The sequence below is a fragment of the Guyanagaster necrorhizus genome (genome assembly GCF_019112545.1).
Source record: "Guyanagaster necrorhizus MCA 3950 unplaced genomic scaffold BT62scaffold_4, whole genome shotgun sequence".
Lineage (NCBI taxonomy): Eukaryota > Fungi > Basidiomycota > Agaricomycetes > Agaricales > Physalacriaceae > Guyanagaster > Guyanagaster necrorhizus.
The window spans coordinates 155,084-177,035 of NW_025064883.1; the positions used below are offsets into that span (position 1 = coordinate 155,084).

At 47.6% G+C, this 21,952-nt stretch overlaps 9 protein-coding genes and 1 non-coding gene across 10 annotated transcripts; 4 read left to right on the plus strand and 6 right to left on the minus strand.

The window, feature by feature from the left end:
* Nucleotides 1–82: 82 nt before the first annotated feature.
* BT62DRAFT_884879 (MFS general substrate transporter) lies at nucleotides 83–2,428 on the minus strand (the record flags this gene model as incomplete). The annotated part of the gene is made up of 15 exons (XM_043182810.1): nucleotides 83–117; nucleotides 170–331; nucleotides 379–444; nucleotides 492–549; nucleotides 596–671; nucleotides 736–1,063; nucleotides 1,115–1,193; nucleotides 1,242–1,344; nucleotides 1,393–1,519; nucleotides 1,571–1,585; nucleotides 1,642–1,708; nucleotides 1,756–1,979; nucleotides 2,031–2,046; nucleotides 2,108–2,127; nucleotides 2,182–2,428. 15 exons carry the CDS (start codon nucleotides 2,426–2,428, stop codon nucleotides 83–85), a joined length of 1,623 nt encoding a protein of 540 aa, XP_043043637.1.
* Nucleotides 2,429–2,837: 409 nt separating this feature from the next.
* On the plus strand, nucleotides 2,838–4,558 carry BT62DRAFT_1000989 (uncharacterized protein; the record flags this gene model as incomplete). The annotated part of the gene is made up of 9 exons (XM_043176690.1): nucleotides 2,838–2,966; nucleotides 3,037–3,065; nucleotides 3,119–3,199; nucleotides 3,252–3,282; nucleotides 3,539–3,662; nucleotides 3,721–3,969; nucleotides 4,021–4,119; nucleotides 4,168–4,222; nucleotides 4,417–4,558. The coding sequence occupies 9 exons, from the start codon at nucleotides 2,838–2,840 to the stop codon at nucleotides 4,556–4,558; spliced, it is 939 nt and encodes a 312-aa protein (XP_043043638.1).
* BT62DRAFT_927453 (cytochrome P450) lies at nucleotides 4,335–6,494 on the minus strand (the record flags this gene model as incomplete). The annotated part of the gene is made up of 6 exons (XM_043185249.1): nucleotides 4,335–4,752; nucleotides 4,802–5,121; nucleotides 5,174–5,837; nucleotides 5,888–5,962; nucleotides 6,020–6,133; nucleotides 6,181–6,494. The coding sequence occupies 6 exons, from the start codon at nucleotides 6,492–6,494 to the stop codon at nucleotides 4,686–4,688; spliced, it is 1,554 nt and encodes a 517-aa protein (XP_043043639.1). The 3' UTR covers nucleotides 4,335–4,685.
* A 951-nt stretch (nucleotides 6,495–7,445) lies between these two features.
* Nucleotides 7,446–7,533, minus strand: BT62DRAFT_t39. Its single transcript has one exon. It is a non-coding gene; the product is annotated as a tRNA-Lys (tRNA).
* A 90-nt stretch (nucleotides 7,534–7,623) lies between these two features.
* Nucleotides 7,624–8,927, plus strand: BT62DRAFT_984733 (ATP11-domain-containing protein; the record flags this gene model as incomplete). The annotated part of the gene is made up of 3 exons (XM_043189884.1): nucleotides 7,624–7,775; nucleotides 7,836–8,019; nucleotides 8,071–8,927. The coding sequence occupies 3 exons, from the start codon at nucleotides 7,624–7,626 to the stop codon at nucleotides 8,752–8,754; spliced, it is 1,020 nt and encodes a 339-aa protein (XP_043043640.1). The 3' UTR covers nucleotides 8,755–8,927.
* On the minus strand, nucleotides 8,694–11,803 carry BT62DRAFT_984734 (kinesin-domain-containing protein). The gene is made up of 11 exons (XM_043189885.1): nucleotides 11,521–11,803; nucleotides 11,084–11,470; nucleotides 10,495–11,031; nucleotides 10,126–10,443; nucleotides 9,771–10,074; nucleotides 9,614–9,717; nucleotides 9,441–9,563; nucleotides 9,271–9,387; nucleotides 9,097–9,208; nucleotides 8,982–9,039; nucleotides 8,694–8,934 (listed from the first exon to the last, which is right to left on the minus strand). The coding sequence occupies exons 1-11, from the start codon at nucleotides 11,794–11,796 to the stop codon at nucleotides 8,817–8,819; spliced, it is 2,454 nt and encodes an 817-aa protein (XP_043043641.1). The 5' UTR covers nucleotides 11,797–11,803; the 3' UTR covers nucleotides 8,694–8,816.
* A 119-nt stretch (nucleotides 11,804–11,922) lies between these two features.
* BT62DRAFT_961761 (uncharacterized protein) lies at nucleotides 11,923–16,186 on the plus strand. Its single transcript, XM_043188605.1, has 9 exons — nucleotides 11,923–12,190; nucleotides 12,241–14,292; nucleotides 14,341–14,670; nucleotides 14,723–14,848; nucleotides 14,902–15,077; nucleotides 15,125–15,306; nucleotides 15,357–15,616; nucleotides 15,669–15,931; nucleotides 15,984–16,186. The coding sequence occupies exons 1-9, from the start codon at nucleotides 12,044–12,046 to the stop codon at nucleotides 16,093–16,095; spliced, it is 3,648 nt and encodes a 1,215-aa protein (XP_043043642.1). The 5' UTR covers nucleotides 11,923–12,043; the 3' UTR covers nucleotides 16,096–16,186.
* BT62DRAFT_927457 (uncharacterized protein) lies at nucleotides 16,142–17,090 on the minus strand. Its single transcript, XM_043185250.1, has one exon. It carries the CDS (start codon nucleotides 16,921–16,923, stop codon nucleotides 16,207–16,209), a length of 717 nt encoding a protein of 238 aa, XP_043043643.1. The 5' UTR covers nucleotides 16,924–17,090; the 3' UTR covers nucleotides 16,142–16,206.
* On the minus strand, nucleotides 17,076–18,866 carry BT62DRAFT_961764 (DEAD-domain-containing protein). The gene is made up of 7 exons (XM_043188606.1): nucleotides 18,684–18,866; nucleotides 18,570–18,629; nucleotides 18,458–18,511; nucleotides 17,649–18,399; nucleotides 17,340–17,598; nucleotides 17,242–17,284; nucleotides 17,076–17,191 (listed from the first exon to the last, which is right to left on the minus strand). Exons 1-7 carry the CDS (start codon nucleotides 18,689–18,691, stop codon nucleotides 17,179–17,181), a joined length of 1,188 nt encoding a protein of 395 aa, XP_043043644.1. The 5' UTR covers nucleotides 18,692–18,866; the 3' UTR covers nucleotides 17,076–17,178.
* Nucleotides 18,867–18,983: 117 nt separating this feature from the next.
* BT62DRAFT_961767 (uncharacterized protein) lies at nucleotides 18,984–21,383 on the plus strand. Its single transcript, XM_043188607.1, has 7 exons — nucleotides 18,984–19,186; nucleotides 19,240–19,544; nucleotides 19,600–20,472; nucleotides 20,528–20,705; nucleotides 20,757–20,788; nucleotides 20,837–20,987; nucleotides 21,041–21,383. Exons 1-7 carry the CDS (start codon nucleotides 19,043–19,045, stop codon nucleotides 21,176–21,178), a joined length of 1,821 nt encoding a protein of 606 aa, XP_043043645.1. The 5' UTR covers nucleotides 18,984–19,042; the 3' UTR covers nucleotides 21,179–21,383.
* The last annotated feature ends 569 nt before the right edge of the window (nucleotides 21,384–21,952 follow it).

Consider the following 21,952-nt stretch of genomic DNA (forward strand, 5'->3'; position numbering starts at 1 on the left):
AGACCTTTCAGGTAAGTCTTTAGGGCAGGCGCAAGTCTTCAATCGTAGTCTAAATACAATAGTAGTACCCTCAACAACATGATTACATCTTTACACGCCATACTGACGAAGGGAGCTCTGTAAAACAATTCTGTCAGAGACTGATTAGCTCTAGTCAATCAGTCCTGACCTTGTAGCCTGCGCGCTGTTGGCATGATGAAACCCATCAGGAACAGTATACCAAACGTCATACAGATGATAGAAACGATATAGTATCCATCAGTCTCCGTAATGCATTCCCCGTTGATGTCCTTACACATCGCTTTTCCGTAGTCGGAAACACATTCCGTTGCTTGCCAATCGTCAGGGCCAAATATCTCCTGCAAAAAAGGAATTTACCTTGGACAGCAATTTCTGTGCCGGCATCTGTTACCTTGCAAGTCGCCACACTGAAGAGGTCAACACCTGGGCTTTCGGTGAGCCGGGAGAGGAATGATCAGAGACAATCCTACCCTTCAAGACGAACCACTTGGGCCATGTACCCCCGAGGTTCGTAAATGTGTTCAATAACTTGGCAGATAAGGCCATTGCAAGAGGAGAAGATTCATGAACCTACCGTCATGTAGGTGCCCCCAATCAGAGGATCTGATACTCGAGTATGGAAAGCCGAAATACCAACAAACTGCACAGTACTACATATAAAGTTGGATCAGTGCGGACCATGGCTCGCATTGAACATAGACTTGCCTTGAAAACGACGCCAACACAGTTTGTGCTATCAGGAAGACAAAGAAGCCTCTAGAAATCGGGGGCATTGGGAACCAGTACACAATCAGTGTGCCAATGAGGCAAAAGAATAGACGAGGCACAAAGGCTATGACCCATGGGCGGAGTGGTCGATCACCCCGAGACCAGCGTGCAGCCAGCCATCCGCCGACAATTTGGAAAGGGAAGTCAATAAGGACTGCGACGGCAAGCTCTTCGCGTCTGAATCCCTTTTCGACCATTTTTAAAGAGGTGGCCGCATCATTGGCGGCAAAACCCAGCTTGGCAAAGAAATGCATTATGATGAGCTGTTGGATATCTAGATAACAGGTCATGTCAGTGTCCAGACACGCTATGAGAAGGATCCTACGCTTGAGTTTACAGATCGCCCATATTGTCTTGTAAACACCGGTTATACTCATGTCAGCCTCGTTAGCAGGTTCTTTGTCCTAAACTCGGGGATAAGATCTGTGTTTACACAGCTTTGAACCACTAACCTCCTTCTTGAAGAAGAGAAGCCACATAGTCACTAAGTAACTGGCCACACCCCAGAACTTCAAGTACGCACTCAAGGAGAGATGCGGCAGCCCCCATTGGTCGCTGAAAAGAGATGTCGAGGCGCGTCATGATGAGAGAAGGGAAACGCACGTGAACTCTCTGCTATTGAAAGCAAGGAAGACAGTGAATGAAGCGAAATAGCCAGTATTGAGGCCAATTGTTTGGCAAGTGGATGCATATGACAAGTTCTCATGTGAGAGAAGAGTCAATGCCCAACCTAGAGCCGTTTCAATGACAGGCAAAGAAATCACGCCCGGAAATAACATACCATCAACGGCGATGTCTAAAAATTAGAAAGAAGTGAGATTTAATATAGAATAGACAATTCGGGGGCAGTACCTTGGGTGGCAGAGATAAACACGAGTGATGTGAACACAAAAGTAAGTTCATAAACATACTCGGCCGCCTGTGGATCAATCAGCAAAGAAGCCGGGTGGTACGAGAAAGCCGAACATCATCCATGAGTCTCTGGACGTTGAATGATATGTATAACATCAAAGTCCCGACGATGAACTGCATCGGTATAATCCATGATTTCCGACGGCCTATAGAAACAAAGAAGACAGAGTCGACTATGGGCGACCAAAGAAGCTTGAGAGAATATGGATAGCTAGACAAAGCGAATGTTGCTAGCTGAGAGTATGACAGATGATCCTTGAGAAGGAAGGGAACAGAGCCTAAGACCAATTCGGATTAGGAGAATCCGACGGGGAAGAAATAGATCAGACCTAAAGCAAGTCCTAGCTGAACAATATGGTTCAGTATGGTCTTGGTGCAACTCTCGGTAAATTATAGTAAAGCATACCGGGACACCCTGGATTAGGTCTGGTCGGCAGGTGAGTTTGGTTGTCCTTGGGCGATAACGGCGGGGAAGCTCACACAAGACACAGAGCAGAACCATTGCCCGCTTGTCCTTTGCGGACGTGGGATGCTTGAGGCCATCGTCGGAAGCATCCTCGTCGACATCGCGCGCAGCCTGTCGCCGCTCTTCCTCGCCAAGCAAACTCATCTCAAGCCCTTCCTCCGCGTCATTCTCCATTTCCTCACGGGTGGTATGGTGAAATCTCGATGCAATAGGTGTTCTTGGAGTGACATATATACTGTGCAGTGACGAAGACCGTGCCATGGAATCCTTTGTCGAAGCTTTCGTTGGCATATCCTCGTCGGGCCGGTGATTTTTGTTGGAGGTCCTCCGAGAAGACGTTCCTGCTCTCGGAGATTTTTTGGGACGCGCTGGCATGCACTGGATGAATCAGAGCCTATCGAAGCGATACTGAAGGTATGTGGGGAAAAGGAAATTAAGGCTGGGCGGATACGTGGTGGTCAGTCATGTGACATCTGCTACGATGGAGGTTTCCAAATTTGATCGCAGTTGTCAATCCTCTATTCCGCGCACGAATCCCTTGTCTGTGCCTCATGATTTATTTTATATAGAGAGAAAATTATACCGTTGTTGGATTTAATCTTATTCGGTGCTTCACTATCTGGGAGATTGTCTGTCGTTCTACGTTCTACAACTGCAACTACCGGTCTCGATGCTGCTCTGCTCGTTTTCCAACAAACGGGACGCGCAGCGTCTGTATTGTTCCGAGTATTGGCACTTCTTTAAACGCACATGGACTGATGCTCATCGGTCGGTCTTCATTGTGGCGGCTTTTCACAAGGTCAGGGGACTAGGCTTTTTTGCACAGATTCCTTCACTGATGCGTCCTGGCATTTCTATTTTTCGGGTAGAATAGAAAATTCATTTATATCTTTGATTCGTGGCTCTTTGTACTATGTTTCAAACAGTTCAGCTACTCAATACAAAATATAGCGACGAAGCGTCTTTGATTGTGGCTGCCGCAACGTTAATTCCCGTGGCGACGAGCACAAGGGACGCCCTTGCCCATCTGGCGTACAAGTCATGTCTAATTGCTTACCAGTCAGTGCTTCCCCCCTGCATTTAGTAGAGCCAAGCTGGGACTGGTTACAAAGTGCGTACGTATTTCATGCCTCGCCAACTTGAATAATAACAATATTAATTTGTATACGAGGTAGCCAATAATCCGTAACAAATCTGGATCTGTAGAATTCGATACAATTCTACGCGGAGGGAAGTGTATTTATTTCCCATTGCGGATTATAAATGGGCTACGAATGACGGTGAACAGACCACAAACTCGAGATCCGTCCTACTTTTACGATACAGCATCCATCTTTTCTATGTTCGCCAGACGTTGAGACATGTTCCTAGGCCTACATCATCGTCGCTGTTCTGGGGCGAGGAATAGCTCCTGTACCACACCCTGCCAGCTCGCATTATGTTCGATGGCACCAGCGTTTCTGGAAAAGTGGTCAAATTTACCGGAGTCTTCGGAGTAAGATTTTTCAGTCGTCGTCGAACATTGCGACTGTCTCTGTCCTCACGGCACTAAGTTCTTTCCATAACTGACTCTCGTACCATCTCATACATTCTTGGAGAAGGGATCTACAGCTTCCCGAAGCCCAACGGAGTTCGGGAGCAACTCTCGGCGAGGGCATTCTCTGGGTGGAAGGTATTCATGTCGTCCAAACTGATCCAACGATATGGGGGTCTGATGCGGAACACTTTCGTCCCGAACATTGGTTGGAACGTAAGGAAGAGGGCATTAGACATGGGTGAGAAATATTTTCCTTCAGCGAGGGGTACGACTTATTTCCTTTCAGATGACAGTGTGCGTCTGATCGCAGTGACAGACCTCGCTCGTGCATCGGGAAGGCATCTACGACGTGTGAGATTAAGGAAGGCTTGCGGCCCATATTCAATTTACTTTTTAAATGTTGACCCCACAACAGGTTCGTTAGTTTGCTTTCACCTGTTCCTACGAGATTGAACCTTTCCAGAGTTGTCATTCGTCCTTGTATCAAGGGTCATGGACCAAGTTCCTTGTCGCTCAGAGTTCGCAAGCTCTGAACACAGAATAAAAGAGATATAGAGATATGTTATTATATATGCCTGGAATTACTGCATCATATCTTAACATATCTTTACGGCCTGACTTATATCACTGCTGAGGATGAGTTGATATCAATCATTGGCTCTACATCAAGTATCTCGGCGTAACTGAATTGCTCTTAATAGACTCTATCTAGAACGAAAGGAGCGCATGGGTACACTCCATCAAGTCTTCTAGTTAAACAAGCGTTCAGCGAACAAGCGTACCGAAAACACCAGCCCCTGAGGAGCCCTGAGACCGATCGATGCGATAAAGCCATGATCAGCACCCACAGCTAAACCAAGGTGCCTGCAACACATACAGTAATCGAATGTAAATGAGAATGTTAAAGGGGTTTGATTTGGTATGGATAATGATAGTTTGTGGGGAAAAAATGCATCAGCTTCTCCATCCGACCAAGTACGATTATGCATATGTGTGCGGCGTCAACTTAAGTCTGCAGCCGTCCTTGGGGAATAGTGTTGCGATGATCCTGCAAAAGAGTTATAAGCCTTGTTGGATACTCAATAGTGTATACTTACTCGACTTGTTCACTCTTGGGCGTTACGTCGTGTTCCCAGTCGAACATTACAGCAGCAGTCCCCAAGACAAGCGCGATGTTCATCATTGCATACTCCAAACCAATACACTTATGTGGGCCAGCACCAAAGACAAGATAGTTCTTTGGGTTGGCATTAGCGGAGCTTTGAGGATCAAGCCAGCGTTCAGGCTGGAGCACATCGGGGTCTGGGAAAACTTCAGGATCATGAAGAGCATTGTAGAACGAGGGAATGATCATGCTCCCCGCAGGCACGGTGTAGTCGCTGGCAATAGGAAAGGCTTTGGTCGTTTTATACGGAACCTTGAAATTGGGGATGAGATGTTAAACCAGTCAAATGGAGAGAACAGCATACCATAGTAACCGGAGGTTTGATTCTCATGCTCTCCTTGACGAAAGCTTGGAGATAAGGCATTTCATCCATCATCTCGATCGTGAGAGGTGCGTCATAGTTTCCCTGACGAACACGTTCCTGTTCCTCTCTAACCTTAGCCAAGATATCCGGACGATCGGCAAGGTGTTGGAAACCATAAATCAAGCCACTACTCATAGCATCTTGAGAAGCAAAGAGGAAAGAGAAGATAACCATCGCCATTTCAAGGTTGCTAAAGTCACGCCTCCCTTTCCAGCTGGGATCCTGGAGGATGCGAACCCATTCATCAAGCAAGCAAGCAGGCTCACCACCCCTGGCCATAGCAACCTTGCTACTAGCTGCCGCAAGCTCAAGCCAGTACATGGCCACCTTTCTGGACTGGATGGCTCTGTAAATCTTGGTTCCGGGAAGTGCGAGGGGAAAGTTGACAAGCTCGAGGGCCAAAGTGATTGCCCAGTATTTTTCGCTGATTTCCCGAGTAGCATGCTCTGGAATATAGTTGCCACAGAAAACGCGCAGTGAAGTATCCATATTGAGGTGGCGCGCAGTCATCATGATAGGTTTGGGAGATGGGTCCTTTGCAGCCTCAGCAAGCCAGTCTTTAAAATGCTTTCGAGTGATGACGTCCTGAATAGCGATATACATCCTGAAGGTGATGATCAAAAGATGGGAGATGAACTTAGTAAGTCGACGGACCCAATAGCTTTCCGCGTAAACAAGGCATTAAGACTCCGTCGGTAATCTACGTGTTCCTTGCCTGTCAAAAATACCCTAGAAATAAAATGTGTGTAAGAGAAGCGTCTTAGTAAAGGACCTGGAAATGCATACCAGTTATCGGGGAGAAGAACTTGTTTCGCTGAGTGGACAAGACAAGGCTCGGCATAGGTGGGTGAGTTGAGAATCTTGCGAGCGTACTCCGTCGATGAAGCCATCACGATGAAGCTTGTCAAGAGTCAATGACACGTCGTACATTTTCGAACGCCTCTTACATATTAAAGACGCTGATGGCGCTGAGGGCGCCCGAGTTCCATTGCTTCATGTAGCCCTCCATGGTCGGTTTCATGGAATCCGCAAACTTGCCGATAATAGGAATGGTCCATTTATCGCCGGGCAAATGACGCTTTTTATACCGATACACCGACTGCTCGAGGATCAACAAGGAAGCCAGAATGACTGTCGTGGTGACAAGCCACGTCGCCGACGGACTAGAAGAGAAGGCAAAAACGGACGGAAAGGCATAGTGGGACGCGCCGGACGACGAGGACGGAATGGAGGCAGACCGGGAGGAGTCGTTGAGTGCCATGGTGGAAGATAAAAAACAAGGATCCAGCATAGACACGACTGGGTAGTCTGGGCAGACAACTGCCCAGAACGGAAACTAACTATGGCACGATAACTTTTTTCTCCGGCCAATCACGTGAAAATGCCGTCCACAATGCACGTGACAGAGATCAGATCACTCGTCATTCAAATTGTTGACCCTTGTTCGTCATAAAAGCGGATTCCAAGGGTAGGGAGTGTTTTTGTAGACAAATCTCGAGCCACCCACGATTTCCTGTCGAGAGGTTCAGTCAACACTGCCATCAGATTTTTTGGATGGTCACTATTTAAGTTCATATTCAGTAGTGCAATCACAGCCATACTTTAGGATATTTTTTTATTCTGTAGTACCTCAGTCTTTTACACCCATTATGAGTGAAGACTGAGGTATGTTTTACTACTTTACATATTGACCTAGTACTCATACATATGTAGACCATTGTCTCTTGACAGATGCTATTAATTCAGTCTTTTACACCCATTACAAGTGAACACTGAGATTGTTGTCTCTTGACAGGTTATGTGGCCCCGCTGTGCTTAACCTTGTTGATTGTAATCCTGACAACAGCACTCAGACTTACCAAAGACTCAAGAAACTCAATACCAAACTGTAGAGTGAAAGCCTGAGAACATAGACTTTTGGCCCTCATAGAACATCATCTAGAAATAGAAGTTGAGACCTCTATAATTTTTTTATTACTTAGAAATATCAATGATAATGAACCAAGTCAGTGAGCATTGGCCACTCTTGTACTCCAGCAGTTTTCATCAGATCCATATGTAACTTTTCCTTCAAGATGATGAGATACTCTATTTTGAGTGTTTCAAACTCGTATTTTTCTGGTTTTAAATATAAATTGTTTTCCCATAGGATTTATAACACCTGAGGTTTCATGAGCAACATTACACTAAAAGATTATAGAACACAAAAAATAGCCCACCGCGAGGGTCGAACTCGCAGCCTTCAGATCCGCCTAGATTTCCTAAGAGTCTGACGCTCTATCCGATTGAGCTAGGCGGGCAGCTACATGTGCGTTTGGTTCACTTTTGACTATTATATCAATAAAATGGAACGACATTTCTAACATCCAAGTCACACGTCGTTTTTGACTATGTCTCATCTTAGAACTGTTCTACGACACGTCACTGCGTCTTGCTGTCCTGGATCTTATTGGCGGACAACGTTGCGGCTAGGTTGGCGGGGTCTGCATAGTGGCGACCGCCAGGTGAAATATGCTGAAAAGTTACGCCTTCGGGCTGAGCAGTACGGTGAATTTATTTCCGCGCCATTACGTCTCTCAGTATACATACCAATATCTCACAGGACTGGACTGAGCGTAGAGGAGCTCAAAGCGAAAGCAAAGAAAAGTTTGGAGGAGCAAAGGCAGCGTGAACGTCAAGAATTACTGGCATCCCTGCCCCAGCCGAAATTATCGTCCGACGAGCAGACATCGGGAGCATCAGTCGAACTAAAGCCCGAGACCCGTAAAGATAGTGCTCCAGTCAAAGTGTGTTCTCTGTTTGATGTCATTTCGTCGCCTAACTAGTTTCTTCATCAGCCGCTGTCGGATATTTTGAATCTGCCTCGCATCCTGAAGACCACACCTGAGCAACTTTCTGCATTGTGGACAGCTTACCATGCTTCACGATCAGACGGTACTGGTCGCGGGTTTCTTTGTGCAGCCATTCCTTTCTCTCTCTACAAGAAAATGACAACCGTGGCCATGAAGTACCCCTCGTTTATCATTCCTTTACCTCGACCAGACACTGAAAATCCCGCGAACGAGAGCAAAGCGAACTATGAATTCTTCTTCATGCAATGGGACTTCCATCACTCTCCTTCAAGTCCCACTCGTACCGAAGATCCTTTTCAAATAACTTCACCGGATGCATCCTCGATCCCGCCCATCTCGACTGTTCTGTTCACGCCTCTTCAGGAATACAAACATCGTAAATCTTTTGCCACCCCATATCTTGTTTTGACGCACTACACCGATCTCGTGAACACCCACGGCATCGTTCTTCTGAGGGGGGAAATCACGCCTTCGACAGCGAGTGGAGAGGCGAGATATATGTTGGGTCAAGAGGACGCTCAATTACTGGCGGTGGGTATCCAAAAATTCTATCTTTGGGGTGAGAAGGATGCAGGGCCAGCCGGCGAAAGGTTGCTCACGTCCTTCCATGACAATCCTGAGCAGTTCAAATGGGAAGAGCTTCTGAAGCTGTATAGCAAGACCCCTTGATCTGGCAATCGCTCATTATAATTGAAAATAGCATTAGATCTATACGAGAGATATGAGGCCATCTACCGCCCGGCGAACCGATGAGGTTGCCCGTATTCCCCGCTCGCAATCCGTCTTTCTGTTGCTGCTGTGACCATATCTATTTGTTCTTCAGTTACAACTGGATTTTTACCAAGAAGCCTGTGAGAAATGAGATCTATGCAATATAGTGAGCTACGTGACCCTACCGCTTCTTTGGTTTGGTAGTTTTCTGCTCAGCAGCTACCGTTGATGAGTTGCTCCACCCTATTGGCACAGCTGTTATTTCATATTCAAGGGTCAGTACGCACAATGACGGCTTGCCTTTAGCCGATGGAGACTTTGGGCGGAAGCTGTCAGGATCGCTTTCATCTCCATCCAAACTTGTCAGGTCGGAATCCTCGTTAGGCAAGGTCAAATCGACACCGTCAGTGTTCTGCGTAGAAATCAACACCTCCGTATCAGTTCTTTTTATCGTGGAGTATATCAGTCACTCACATCGCGTAGCTGAGTGCGACTAACGGGGGGAAGCCTGTCTTGCTTTACGGGGCTAAATAAACCTGCTTGATGAAGCATGTCTATCTTTGCATCCGTTTTAAGATTGTTCTGGTCAATCTACAAGGCGATACCATCAGACAAATAGACGCATAGAGAGCACGCAGCGGGACCTCGTTCCGTAGTCTCCGCTCGTAAGTATTCTCGACCATCCTCATGCGTTCTTCCATCTCTGCCATCACTTCCTCCCGGGTGTCGGCTTCTATATCAGCACAGCGAAGCTCTGCTTCATACAGCTATTTGGTCGTCAACTATCCTTGTCTAGTTCTGAGATGAAACGGCTTGCCTGTAATCGTAGGTGGTCGATTTCTTCAAACAGAGCATCCACGAGTGGGTTTGCGGGATATTCGTCGTCGTCGTCTCCGTTATCGCTACGCTCAGCTTCATCAACTATAAACTCCTATTAGAATAGCCCAAGCAAGGCAGGGCTTCGCGAGGCGCACCTTCCAACACTTCAAGAACGGCGTCTTTCATGTTCTTCCCACTCCCGGCACCACCGGTCGAAATCGTAACCTTTCGTCGCATAGGCTTTGGTACAATGTCGGGGTTTCGCATCGTCAAAGGCCCCAGTTGTTTGATGATGTTACCTGTGCTCTTTCCGGGTACAATGTTCAGCATGGAAGGAATTTGTTTTACGGGCGCTGGTGCAGGTGTAACATACACCTCCCTAGCTAAAGCAGCGAACTTCATGACGTGAGAATTTTCGTCGTAACCTGTGTCGAAAGGGTTGACATTGACAATCATGACCTTGATGTCATATCATCAGCAAAAACAATCACAAGGTTTCTGCGGACATACGGTTCTGCCATCGCCCACAAAGTAATCCATTAAAGTTTCCGTGAGTTTGCTGTGTCTGAACGGCACAATCGATAAAGTTTTCTTCACATCACGAGTATCCATTCGCGCTTGTGTTCCGACGCCTTCTTGGCCAAGGCTCATGGCCACTTTCCTTTGGTTTGACCGCAGAACTTCAAGGCATTGGCCGAGGACCATTAAGGACTTGTTGATGTTGCCTGCTTCTTTCAGTCGATCACCTGTTGTATGGGTGTGCTTGATGCGCTCAGAACCTGCCAAGTCGACGAGTGTCAGCCGCGAGATCTGCAAGCTTGTTGGATCCTGAAACAAGGTGCTTAATGAGTGGCAATGTATTGTAATTAAGTTTCTTACGTTCTTTTCGCCTCGATGACCCCTCATGATCTTTATCATAACCACACCGTGACTGCGACTGCTTTCGGCGTTCGCAAGGGTCCCAAAAACGCGCCGATGTAGCTGACCGAGCTTCACAAGGGCTTTCGCCTGTGCTGCTGTATCGACGCGAAACTGTCTGAGCCCTGAGATGTACTTTCCTCTTATGTCTGAATGAGCATTATCAGAAGGTGGCGATGTTTTCAAGGTGAGTGCCTTGCGCGTAAGCAAGAGAGCCTTAGTGTTTCCGGAATGAGGCAAGGGTTGTGTAGCCGATTCGCCTTTAACGGAATCCAGAAGGTCGTAAATCTTTTCGTTATAGACTTCAGCATACGAGAGCCATATGCTGTACTCGTAGTTCCTGTCAAGATTGAGTACAGTTGGATCGATGTCAGTGTCGAATGAGGTATCGACAGGATGTCCAAGAACTTCAGCTACAGATGGCTCTGGATGTAGGGTGAGAGCAGCTGTGTCTTGAGCGTCAGACAATTCAACGCCCTGGAGGCGTACAGGCCGATACTGAATGAATGAGCTTTAAAGGACGCAAAGAAGCTGCTTGTTAGGTGCATACCTTCGTCTGCCCCCGAAGACCCTCTGTACTGTTAAACAAGACGTCCAAACTTCTCGGCAGTATGCCAGCGCTACCGTCCTGGCTTCCACCCTGGATGGTGTACGTTTTGCCGGAGTTTGTAGCACCGTATGCGAAAAGTAAAGCGTTCTGGCCCTGCAGAGCGTCACGAACCAAAGGAAGGGTGGTGCTTTGAAAGAAGTCCGATTGGCTGGTGTCGGGAGTAAACACGCGGGAGAAGGTGTAGGTGGATAGAGGCATGACGCTAGCCCGATATCTATTTTGCTGGTCATTCAGGTCTGTCATACGAACAGTTGTGTCTGAGAGGCAAGTAAGATACGGAGTGCTGGCTTCGTCATCACTCAGATGTGGTCGAATCCTGAGATATGCCTTTTGAAAGAATAGTCAGCATGGGGCCTTTCACTGTGACAAAGGCAGACCATTATCGGTTCTTGTTCAACACACGGCTCATCCTTGACTTTTCGAAGAGATTCCAACTTTGATGGAGGCTTTGTTGCAGACGTTGCATTGTCTCCCTTCGCTACAAGAGGTTTTCGAGTCGTCTTTTTGACAATTGGTTCGGTAGCAGTAGCTGCCTTAGCAGTGGCCGTTGTCATTGTCGTTTTTGAACGAGTAGATCTGGTGGTCGGCGGTACCAGTGTCGCTGTCTTCGTCCTAGTGGATGCTCGAGTCGGTTGTTTAGCTCTGTCAGACATGATGGATGAGCACTGAGTGAAGATTATGTACGAATCTCGATGACGTCGTCGCATCGTCACGTGTTGGACGCGAGCGCGCTTCTGTCACATCAGGTGATACGTGACCGTCAACGAAACAACTTATCAAACTGTACTGGCATCGTCCACACCCGCCTTGCCCGCTATTTTCCGCCTTCCATTTATTTTCTTTTCTTGTCTTCGACTCTAAATTTTTCAAACAAGTTCACTCTATTTTCTCTCTGTGATCATGGGCATCAAGGACGCAGCGAATAGGCGGAAATCTATTGCAGTATCTAGCCATAGGGCTGGCAGCATGGTGCCAAAGAGTCGTAGAAGAGCACACAGTGTAGTTCCTAGTGAGCTGAGTCCGTTTGCACGATCTCGTTTATCAGCGGTGCGCGACATGTTTCTTGGACTGTGGAAGACTTATGGAATCTCTTTTAGGGCCCCGCCAAAGGCATCCTCAAAGCAACGTCTTTGAAAACAGCGCTACAGGATGATTCTCGCGCCAACTCTCATACCGCGAACCAAGGAAGTTCGCAGTCACAAGCCGGATTTCCTTCCTCAGCAAACGATGGTGACGACCCCAATGCCACAGAGTCTATGGATATGACCCATGATTTCCAAACAAGAATACATGATAACTTTACCCGAAAATCTATGGGTCGCCGCGTTAGCTTCAGTGAACACGCGTACGTTCGGCTTTTCGATGGAAGCACAGACAACACCAACAGCACAGGAACACCTCAGTCATCACCAGGAGCGCTGTCATCAGAGAGCGATGTGCCATCTGTTCCCGTCAATGACGAGAACGCGTACCCCAGTGCATCCCGTCGTCAGAGTTCACTTCGTCAATCGTTTGCCAGCGACGGGTCTGACATGGACCTTACCACAATCGGCGGTGCATCCTCAGCACTTTTGGACGAAGAATTCGACGATTTTGATGATGACATGGAGATAACGGAGGTTTTGAATGGAAATATTCTGCGTAAGCGTTCGATGTCGACCGCCGGACGCACTCCTTTGTCCGACAAACATACCTATTCTATGCCAGACCCTGATGATGTTGCTTCTTTTTCGGAAGAACAATCAATGTCCTTCTCAGAAGATATGTCACAGTCGGAAGGTGAACATATCCAGCCGATGGAGTTCACGATTCCTCTCGCACATGCGCTACGTCCTGCGAATCAAGATCCTGTCTGGCTTCAACTTCAAAAAGCTACGCATGCGGGGACGTCCTCTGTTCCTTATACAGAGGACGATGATGTGGACCTTTTGGGGATGGACGGTGCAGAAGAGATGGAAATCAGTGACGCTTTGGAAAGATTGCAACGGGCTCGAGAATCTTTGGGCTTGAGCGTCGGCGGAGATTCTTTCTCTAGTGTGGAGAGCGAGGATAACGCTGAAGATGTAGATCGGACCATGAACATCAGCAAAGTTTTTGGAAGGCCGAAAGCTGTATTCATGGATGAAGCAGAGCCCTCCGTCCAAGTATCACCGGCAGCCGAGCCACCACTGACTCATTCAGTATACCAGCCCATCCCATCCCCAGTCCTACTTCAGCCCACGTTTACCGATGTCCAACCTCCCACAGAGCCTAGGTCAAACGCAACTAATCTCACGACATCTCAACAGGCAAATGTATTTTCAAACTCGAAACCAAGCGTTTTTAGCTCCTCTAACGTAATCAATGTGCCGTCTCCATTAAGAAAATCCCCTGCTAGAGTTGGACCAAAAACCTTTACTGCTGCATTTGCTCCCCCAGTCGCACGGCCCTCTCCGAAGCAACCAACGAAATCCTCTCAGAACTCAAAGCGCACTCATTCTCAACAATCAAATGATGAAAACTCAGAGGACAGTCCCAGTCCAGCCAAACGATTCGTTATCACTTCACCTCGACTTGCTCATGATAATGACCGCACATCAGCCTCCTCAGCTACGCCAACCCCTCGACCGCTATCACCTAGTAAGAAAGCGCGTTTCGAGAGCATAAGATCTAAGGATTCCACACAGAAGATGGCAGCTACCAAACGCACTTCTGGTTATTTTGCTCGAAGACGCAGCATCGCAACAGGATTGGCCAGTGCCCATCGAGAAGTGGAACTTGTTCCATCTCTCACTCGAACGTCTTCCCAAAAGAAAACAGGTCTTGCATTGGGCCGGGCGAGTTTGGGGTCGGGTCCAATGGATGCGTGGAAGCGATTCAATAGGGACGCAGGTAGTCCCGCAAGTGAAGAGGCTGAAATGGCAGCACAAGATCCTGAAATTCCTGTACAAGATAGCACACCTATCTGTTCTTCGCCTGATCGTTCTGTACCTCCGGAAACACCTAGTTCACCTTCACCCACTCCTTCGTCTCCCGTGACCGATGGCAACCCTTTCTCTGTTTTGGACCCTCCAAGTCCTGAAACTCAGGAGCTTCGAATGGACGTTGACTTGCAGGCCACCGAACAGTGGCGACGGGAAGTCGAGCCAGACCTGGATGAGGATGAAGGAGTGAGTACTATAGCTGAGTATGGACGAGTCTAATACATCTTCTCCTAGCCGCCCATTTCCATCCAGCAGTTCTTCGAAATGACGAACATTAAATTCATGGATGATCTGACTGCTCCCAGGAGATCCTTGCATCCCTCACAACTTGCATCTAGGCAATCTCGAAACCCCTCAGATATACGTCCGACGGAATATACCATTGCTGTTGCCATCGACATCCCTCAACTCTTATTGTATTCACGCGTGTCAAGTGATCTTCAGGCGTGGATGCAACAGAGCAAGGGTGTCTTCGCTGAAGCAGAGGAAGAAGCAGCGAAGATGACACCAGAGTTATTCATCGAGTTCTCGCGTGCGGACGAAGAAGGGAAAGCTGAATTATTGGTATGTCGTCAAGGATTTTTTTCCCCCAGTTTGTTATCAAACAGCATGTTAGCACCAACTTAATCTCATCCGTACCAATACGAGAGCCCAAGCAAAATCGGATTGGTACGAATGGAAATTACAGTGGGTTGAGGGCTTGCGAGTGACGGCGGAACAGGCCTTGAGTGATCTCGAGATGGTGAATGATATTCATACCCGATCACTTCCTCGTTCTTAACGTGGTTAATGTAGGACGCGAGAACTCTGGCGGATCTGCGAGCTCACGCAGATGACATTGTCCCTGCTCTTCAACAGGAGTACGACAGCATCGTGCGAGAGTTGCAACAAGAACAAGCAGAAGTCGCTGAGATTGAACAATGTGACCAGGATTACTTAAACGAGCTCAAAGCCTCGATTGCTGAGCAAAAGTACGTCTGTTGCAACTTTACGTGTCTGTGCTCTGACTCTGTACCAGTATTGAAGTCGATGCTCTCAAAGCTGAAGTGTCTGAGGGGAATGATCAATTAAAATGGCTAGGTGAACGCCTGGAGGAAATCGAACTTCAACGGCGCCAAGCGAATGCCGCGATATCGGAAGCAAATCGCATTTTGCATATGCAGACCCACAGCACAGAGACTGAGGTCTTCAGGTTACGAAGTTAGCTCTTTTTTCTTGTGAAGATTTTTTTCTCTGACCCTCACTTTCAGGTGAGCTTGAAGCCCTAGAAGATATGCACATGTTCCACGTGGCTAAAGTGGACTCACATCTTTTTGAATATGTTTATGCCTCACAGTTCCGTGTGTGCATACCATGCGTTAACTTCTTACCAGTCGTCCAAAAGGTGGAAGTTCAGACGCTAGATGCCGTTCGCTTCAAGTATAAGGACGATTTCCCTCGTCTCAGCCGATTTTTAGTATCAGCAGCCAATCATCTTGTTCACAACGCCGATGCAATGACGACTCGGCAGGTCAGTAATCTCTGCTTCAATAATGTGGTCGTCTATATTGATCCATTATCAGATTTTCCACCTTCTTCGTGATTACTGGTCATCCTGTTCTCAGCTACGCCTTCAAATTTCGTACATATCTATAAGGTTCCCCGTGGACATAACGACTTGTATTTCTGAGAACCCGTCCTTCACTGCGGTCGTAAACATGATGTTTCCCCCCAAGAAGGCGAAGGTTTTGGTCTCATTCCACTTTGATTTGGGTGTATTCTCCAAATGGCCTTGTTCTGTTGCATCTGTCCAATACGGAGTGGAGGTTGCTTATGGCAGCATCGAGTACGTCTCTTTCCGAATCTTGCTACTCGTGTCGCTAAGATCTCATCTATAGCCCTTCCCCCATCTCTGACGCAGTGGCTCAGCGATTGCGAGAAGCGAGTCCCGATGACAGCTACGCGTGCTTGTTGGATGCATGCATAGATGCCCACGAAGCTTGTCGGTAGGGTCTTTTTAGGCAACATATATGTATTTATGTCTTCTACTTATTTCCTTGCTTCCGTCTGTAACATCATTAATGTCATTATTATCATGCATGTCCTATATTCATGAATTTATCATGTGTCCATGTAATAAGAGTAGCGCGAAAAGGCGTGGAGGTAACGAGAGTGCAATTCGAAAAGGAATGCAAAAAGTAGCCTGTAGAAACGGAAAACAGAAAACAGAAGACCTCCGTCAACTAATGACTGCCAATGAGCTCGTAAGCTTCCGGCTAAAGCGGCTAGGGATAATGATCTCCGTGCCTCATCCCGCTCACCGACTTGCCGGCCCACAAGAACCAACATCGGCTTCAGGGAAGAGTCCCATAGAAACATGAGAAGAAGGTGCCAAGGACGAAGCTGGGAATTGCAATGGCGGGAAACGAGATGAAGTGGCTTCAGCGAACGACGCCGCGACAACCTCCTGCGAGAAACTGCAGCGCCAACGGTCCATTCCCAAGCGGTGACGAAAATGCAGCTCAACAAATTGGGTTTAGACACAGGTGCGGTGGAAGTGAGATCGGTGTCGACAGCAGGGTCGGTGTGCTGAACGGACTTCTTGTAGATGATAGAGGACCTCGCCTTTCCCTCTCTGCCCTTGGACCGGTTCGATTTGTTGTTGTCCATGGAGCTTCTTTGAGTGTACGTGTCAGAGAGAAGAGGCGACTCGTTAGCTGACTTGGAGGACACACTGTCGTAAATGTAGCGCTTGGAACGTAGGTCAACTGAGATTCGACGTTGGCGAGATAGACTGGAAGGGTAGAGAGGCTTGTTAAGTGAAATCGTCAGAGCCATATACCGGCGTCGCTATACCCAACGCACTCCACGGACTCTGCGCCACGCCGAATTATTGCTGCAATAAGATGCTTGATTTACCGATGAATCCAAATCATTGCAGCCAAAATGTAGGACGTAAACATTTTCAAAGCAAAACTGTTCATAGCGTTCAGACATAAATGATAGTGGTGGGTAGTGGACAAAGAGACACATCATGACATTCGCGCCTATTACACAATTCGGATAAACAAGTGTACATAACTCTTCGCCCAATCAGATAAGGTCACTAAGGATCATATCAGTAGCTGGTAGAAAGGAACATTGAAATTTACAAACGCGACATTGAGCGGCATCTCATCAATTTGAGTAGAATAAAACTCTTGAAACACCCAGATGTCAGTGTGAAAAAAATCGCAACAGAAGTTCCTGCTCACTTTCGATATCCCTCAGCATGGGCACATCACTGCTGGTGACAAAGTTGATAGCAACACCCTTTCTTCCAAAGCGACCGCCACGACCTATGCGATGGATGTAATTCTCTCGGTTCGTCGGCAGGTCATAATTGATCACCAAAGACACTTGTTGTACGTCAATCCCACGAGCAAGTAAATCCGTCGTGATGAGTACACGAGAGGCTCCCGTACGGAACTCCTTCATGAGATTCTTACGTTCTTGTTGATCCATGTCACCGTGCTGTAGTTTCTTCAATCAGCAATCCTTGCGAGCAATTGAACAGCGCATACCATAGCTGACACCGTGAATTCGCGACTCTGCATCTGCTCCGTCAGGACATCGACCTTCCTCCTGGTGTTACAGAATATGACAGCTTGGGTGATGTTGACGGTGTCATAGATATCACACAGTGTGTCGAGTTTCCAGCCCTCCTTCTCCACAGCAATGTAAAATTGTTTGATACCCTCCAAAGTCAACTCGTCCTTTTTGACGAGGATTCTGATGGGATCACGCATGAACTTGGTCGTCACATCCAAGACCTCCGCAGGCATGGTAGCGGAGAACAAAGCGACCTGGATGTCGTTAGGCAAAAGCTGGAACGTATCATAGATCTGGGTAGTGAATCCCTGGGAAAGCATCTCATCTGCTTCGTCAATGCAGAGGACCTTTACCGCACTAGTGTTAAGTAACCCTCGGCGGATGATGTCGAGAACACGACCAGGAGTACCGACGACAATCTGAACGCCATCGCGGAGCTTTGCCATATCTTCGCGGATGCTGGTACCACCCACACAAGCCAGACTGGTTACATCTGTGTAGTCTCCAAGGGCGACGACGACTGTGTGGATCTGCGCAGCGAGCTCACGAGTGGGTGCTAGGATGATCGCCTGCGTCGCTTGGAGGTCGACATCAACTTTCTGCAAAAGGGACACGGCAAAAGCAGCAGTCTTTCCTGTGCCAGACTGGGCCTGAGCAATGACATCCTTGCCATTTGCGATCGGGATGATGGCGCGTTGCTGGATCGCAGAAGGTCTTTCAAACCTTTGGCAAAGGTATTAGAAAGGCAGATATAGCAAGGTAGAAATTATTTAAAACCAACCCATATGCATAGACACCGCGGAGCAGTTCCGGCTTTAGATTCATGTCATCGAAACTGTTTGAACGGAAGATTAACAAAGTATGAAGGGAAACTGATAGATATTTAACGGCACCTGTCGACAGCTTGGTCGAAATTTGACTGTATCTCTTCTATGGTGGCATCTTGTTCTTTACTGGACAATAGTTAAAAATATGTCTCACCAAGAGCAGCAACAAAGGAAGCTTACCTTTTCATACAAATGTGTTAATGGAAGGGGAGTTTTGAAGATAAACTGCCTTCTGAATGGTGTAGTGATGGAGGTTGATTATTAGTTTGGTTACGATGATATGTTTTTACTGGACTGTTACTTAAATACAATCGCATCGGTCCCGCCGGTGTCTGATGAGTCAGCACTAGACCTTCGTTCGAGTCAGGCGCCACTGTAGCACAGGTTCCGGAAGCGGCAAGGGCGGGTGTCGGTTGGGTGTCCGGCTCTATCCGGGCCGCCCACAATTAAAGAGTGACGTGACTTGCCGCGGCCTGTTTTCCGGTCTTGCACCCGCTGTCTCGTCGTTGTTATGCGCTCATGACCTTCTTTTTCACAGGATGCAAGAGAAAAGTACCAGTCGAGCGTGGACACAGGAAGAGGACGATCTCTTGGTGCAAGTCATGAACCGCAATGGCGGTTTTGAAAACTGGAAGGAAGTTGCTACCCTCATTCCCGGAAGAACGAACAAGGCCTGTAGGAAGGTCTGTCTTCCCGCTGTTCCCTTCGTTGGTTCTTACTGACATCATCCTTGTAGCGATGGCTACATTCCCTTTGCCCCGATCTTAGGAAATCCGCCTGGACACCCAAGGAGGACGCGCTCCTGGTGGCTCTGCACAAAAGGCACAAGAATAAATGGTCAACTATTGCTCGATTTATCCCTGGTCGGACAGACGATGCATGTTCCAAGCGGTTTCGAGAAGCATTGGATCCTAGGCTAAAGAAGGATCCATGGACGCACGCAGAGGATACCAAACTCTTGCAGCTGTATAGTCGGTTAGGCCCCAAGTGGAAAGAGGTCGGCGAAGAGATGCAGCGTAGTGGTTTAGGGTGTCGTAACAGGTATATTCTTTTTGTCGTTACCCTGTCAAGCAATGTCGAATGGTTCTCTTTCCAGATTGAGACTTCTTGAACGAAGAGCTTCGGCTCGTGTGCATCGGGAAGAGTCGTCACCAGACAGCGTTCATAGCTCTGACGTCGACGTTGGAGAGCCAAATACAGATTCTGCCGTCTCCTCGACCCTCACTCCAGACCCTTCCTCCTCTGCGCCAGACCGTCACTCTTCCCTCCGGGAACCTCCGCTATTGTTTCCTCCACTTCAAGCCCATGATTTTACTATAACCGAGGATCCCCTGGCGTTCACCGACTCAATGATCTTCAATCCTCACTCTATACCTTTCGAGAACGCCCCTTTGCAATACAGCATCCACACCGCATCATCTACTGGTGATGCGCAGCATCTTGTCCCTTCACAAGGTGACTCGATTCTTAGGGACATGGAATTACCCCAATCCCAGGATTACTCTTCACTGTTCTCACCCTACAATGATTTTGCGACCTTCGGAGACTTTTTCATGAACACTCCGTACCCGGATAGTGATGCCTCTCCTAACTTGGCTGTCCTTGACCTTAAGTCCCCACACTCCTCACGCTCCTCTCCCATGCCCGAGGGAAATGGAGTGACTTCTCAGCATGACCTGGAGTTGTTTTTCTACCTCCCGACGTTTACGGATCCTATAATTCAATGGTCCCCCAGTGTACCTTTGGATGACAATCTGGTATCCTCGGGTTTAGTTGACCAAACTGCATCCATCTCGATTACTTCAAGTATTGATATGCCGGCGCACAACCTGGTCAATCCTGATTCACCTACGATGCCTCTCTCCCCATCTCGGCACTATCGCCATTCAGCAACGCGAACTAGACCCAGAAGGAGGACGCCGCCGTCTAATGACACCCGAGTTTCTTCCGTGAGGCCGGCCGCATCTGAGTAAGGGTGTTGTTGTTCGAATACGTCAACTTCTCATACTAATTGTCAACCCAAGTCCAAACATCCTTCCTTATGCCTGTGGTTACCATAATTGTTGGCCACGAGAACGGTTTGCCACCTCGAGAGAATTATTGTATCATAGTAAAACCCACGAGCATGAGGACGAGGTGTCGGACGACGGCACAGACCGACTTTTCAGATGCGCGTTGGAAGGATGTGGGAAATCTTGGAAGGTAAGATGGTATTACAAAACATTTATCCTGATGCAGACTCACCTTCTGCAGAGTATAAATGGCCTTCAATACCATCTTCAAGTGTGAGTTTGTTTACCAAACCAACATACTTTGATGCTATTATCATACAGATCTCCCGCACATTTTATACAGGCTTTGTCTTCCAAGCTACAGGCTACTACGAACGCCGTCTTGAGCGAATCAGAATCCTTCCGCTGTCCCAAGCCTGGATGTCATAAGGCTTACAAGCAACACGGCGGTTTACGATATCACTTGAAGCATGTACGTAGGCGGTTCGGGATCATTGTCGTCCGCAATAACTGATATCTTCTTAGGGCCATCCAAAGCGAACACCTGAGCAACTCACTGATGTCCCACATACTGTGGGAAAACCGAGACGACTACGTCAAAGGAAAGAAAGGATAGAAGGAGTCCCCCGATCAATCGTCGAGCCCGGAGCGAGCATGAAGTAGATGACGATGAAAGTAGAATGTAGTTAGCTTCATAGTAATTTGCAAGCTGCATCATTAGGAGGGTTGATGGAAGCGTTTGAGACATTGTGGATCGAATTTCAAGGACATCTCGATATGTAGCCAGCACCGCTTGCATACGCCAAGCAACAAATGATGCTGTGAACTTCTGTCACTCATTTACTCTGAATAGTAGCTAATTCTCAACCTTCATTAATCAATGCTAACCCTTTGCAGATAGCAAAATACTCACCTGAGAAGATACTTGAATTAAATCTGCCAAATACTAGAGCCTTAACACCCTTGAACCAAAGCCTTAACTTGGTTGTGTTCTCTGACGTTTAGTCTCGTCAGGTAGCCCGTCGTGGTTCAAAAAAAGTTGCAGAGCTACGATGTATGATGACCAGTCTATGTTTGTCGCAGAGCTCTCTCGTGTATCTTGTAGCTTGTAACATTGTTGCCTCACTCTTCTCCGTTTAATTCAGATCTGTTCTTCGCAGCATAAACAAGATCTTCCCAAAAGACTTCGAGGCCTTGATACCCTGCATTGCTTGCTTCGGCTATCTTGACGTCAAGGCCATCGATCCATGCTCTGCCTATGGAGAAAACGTTTAATGAGGGCTTCACTGACAGACACGCCTTTATGGCTGACACAGCAATCAGAAGGGAGGCTACTGGTGTAGAAGACATCTGAACAAGCGAAACGGCAGAAAGAGTGAGTAGTGGAAAGCTCAAGGACAGTTGCGATTCTAATTTGAACGATGCGGTAAAGGGCTC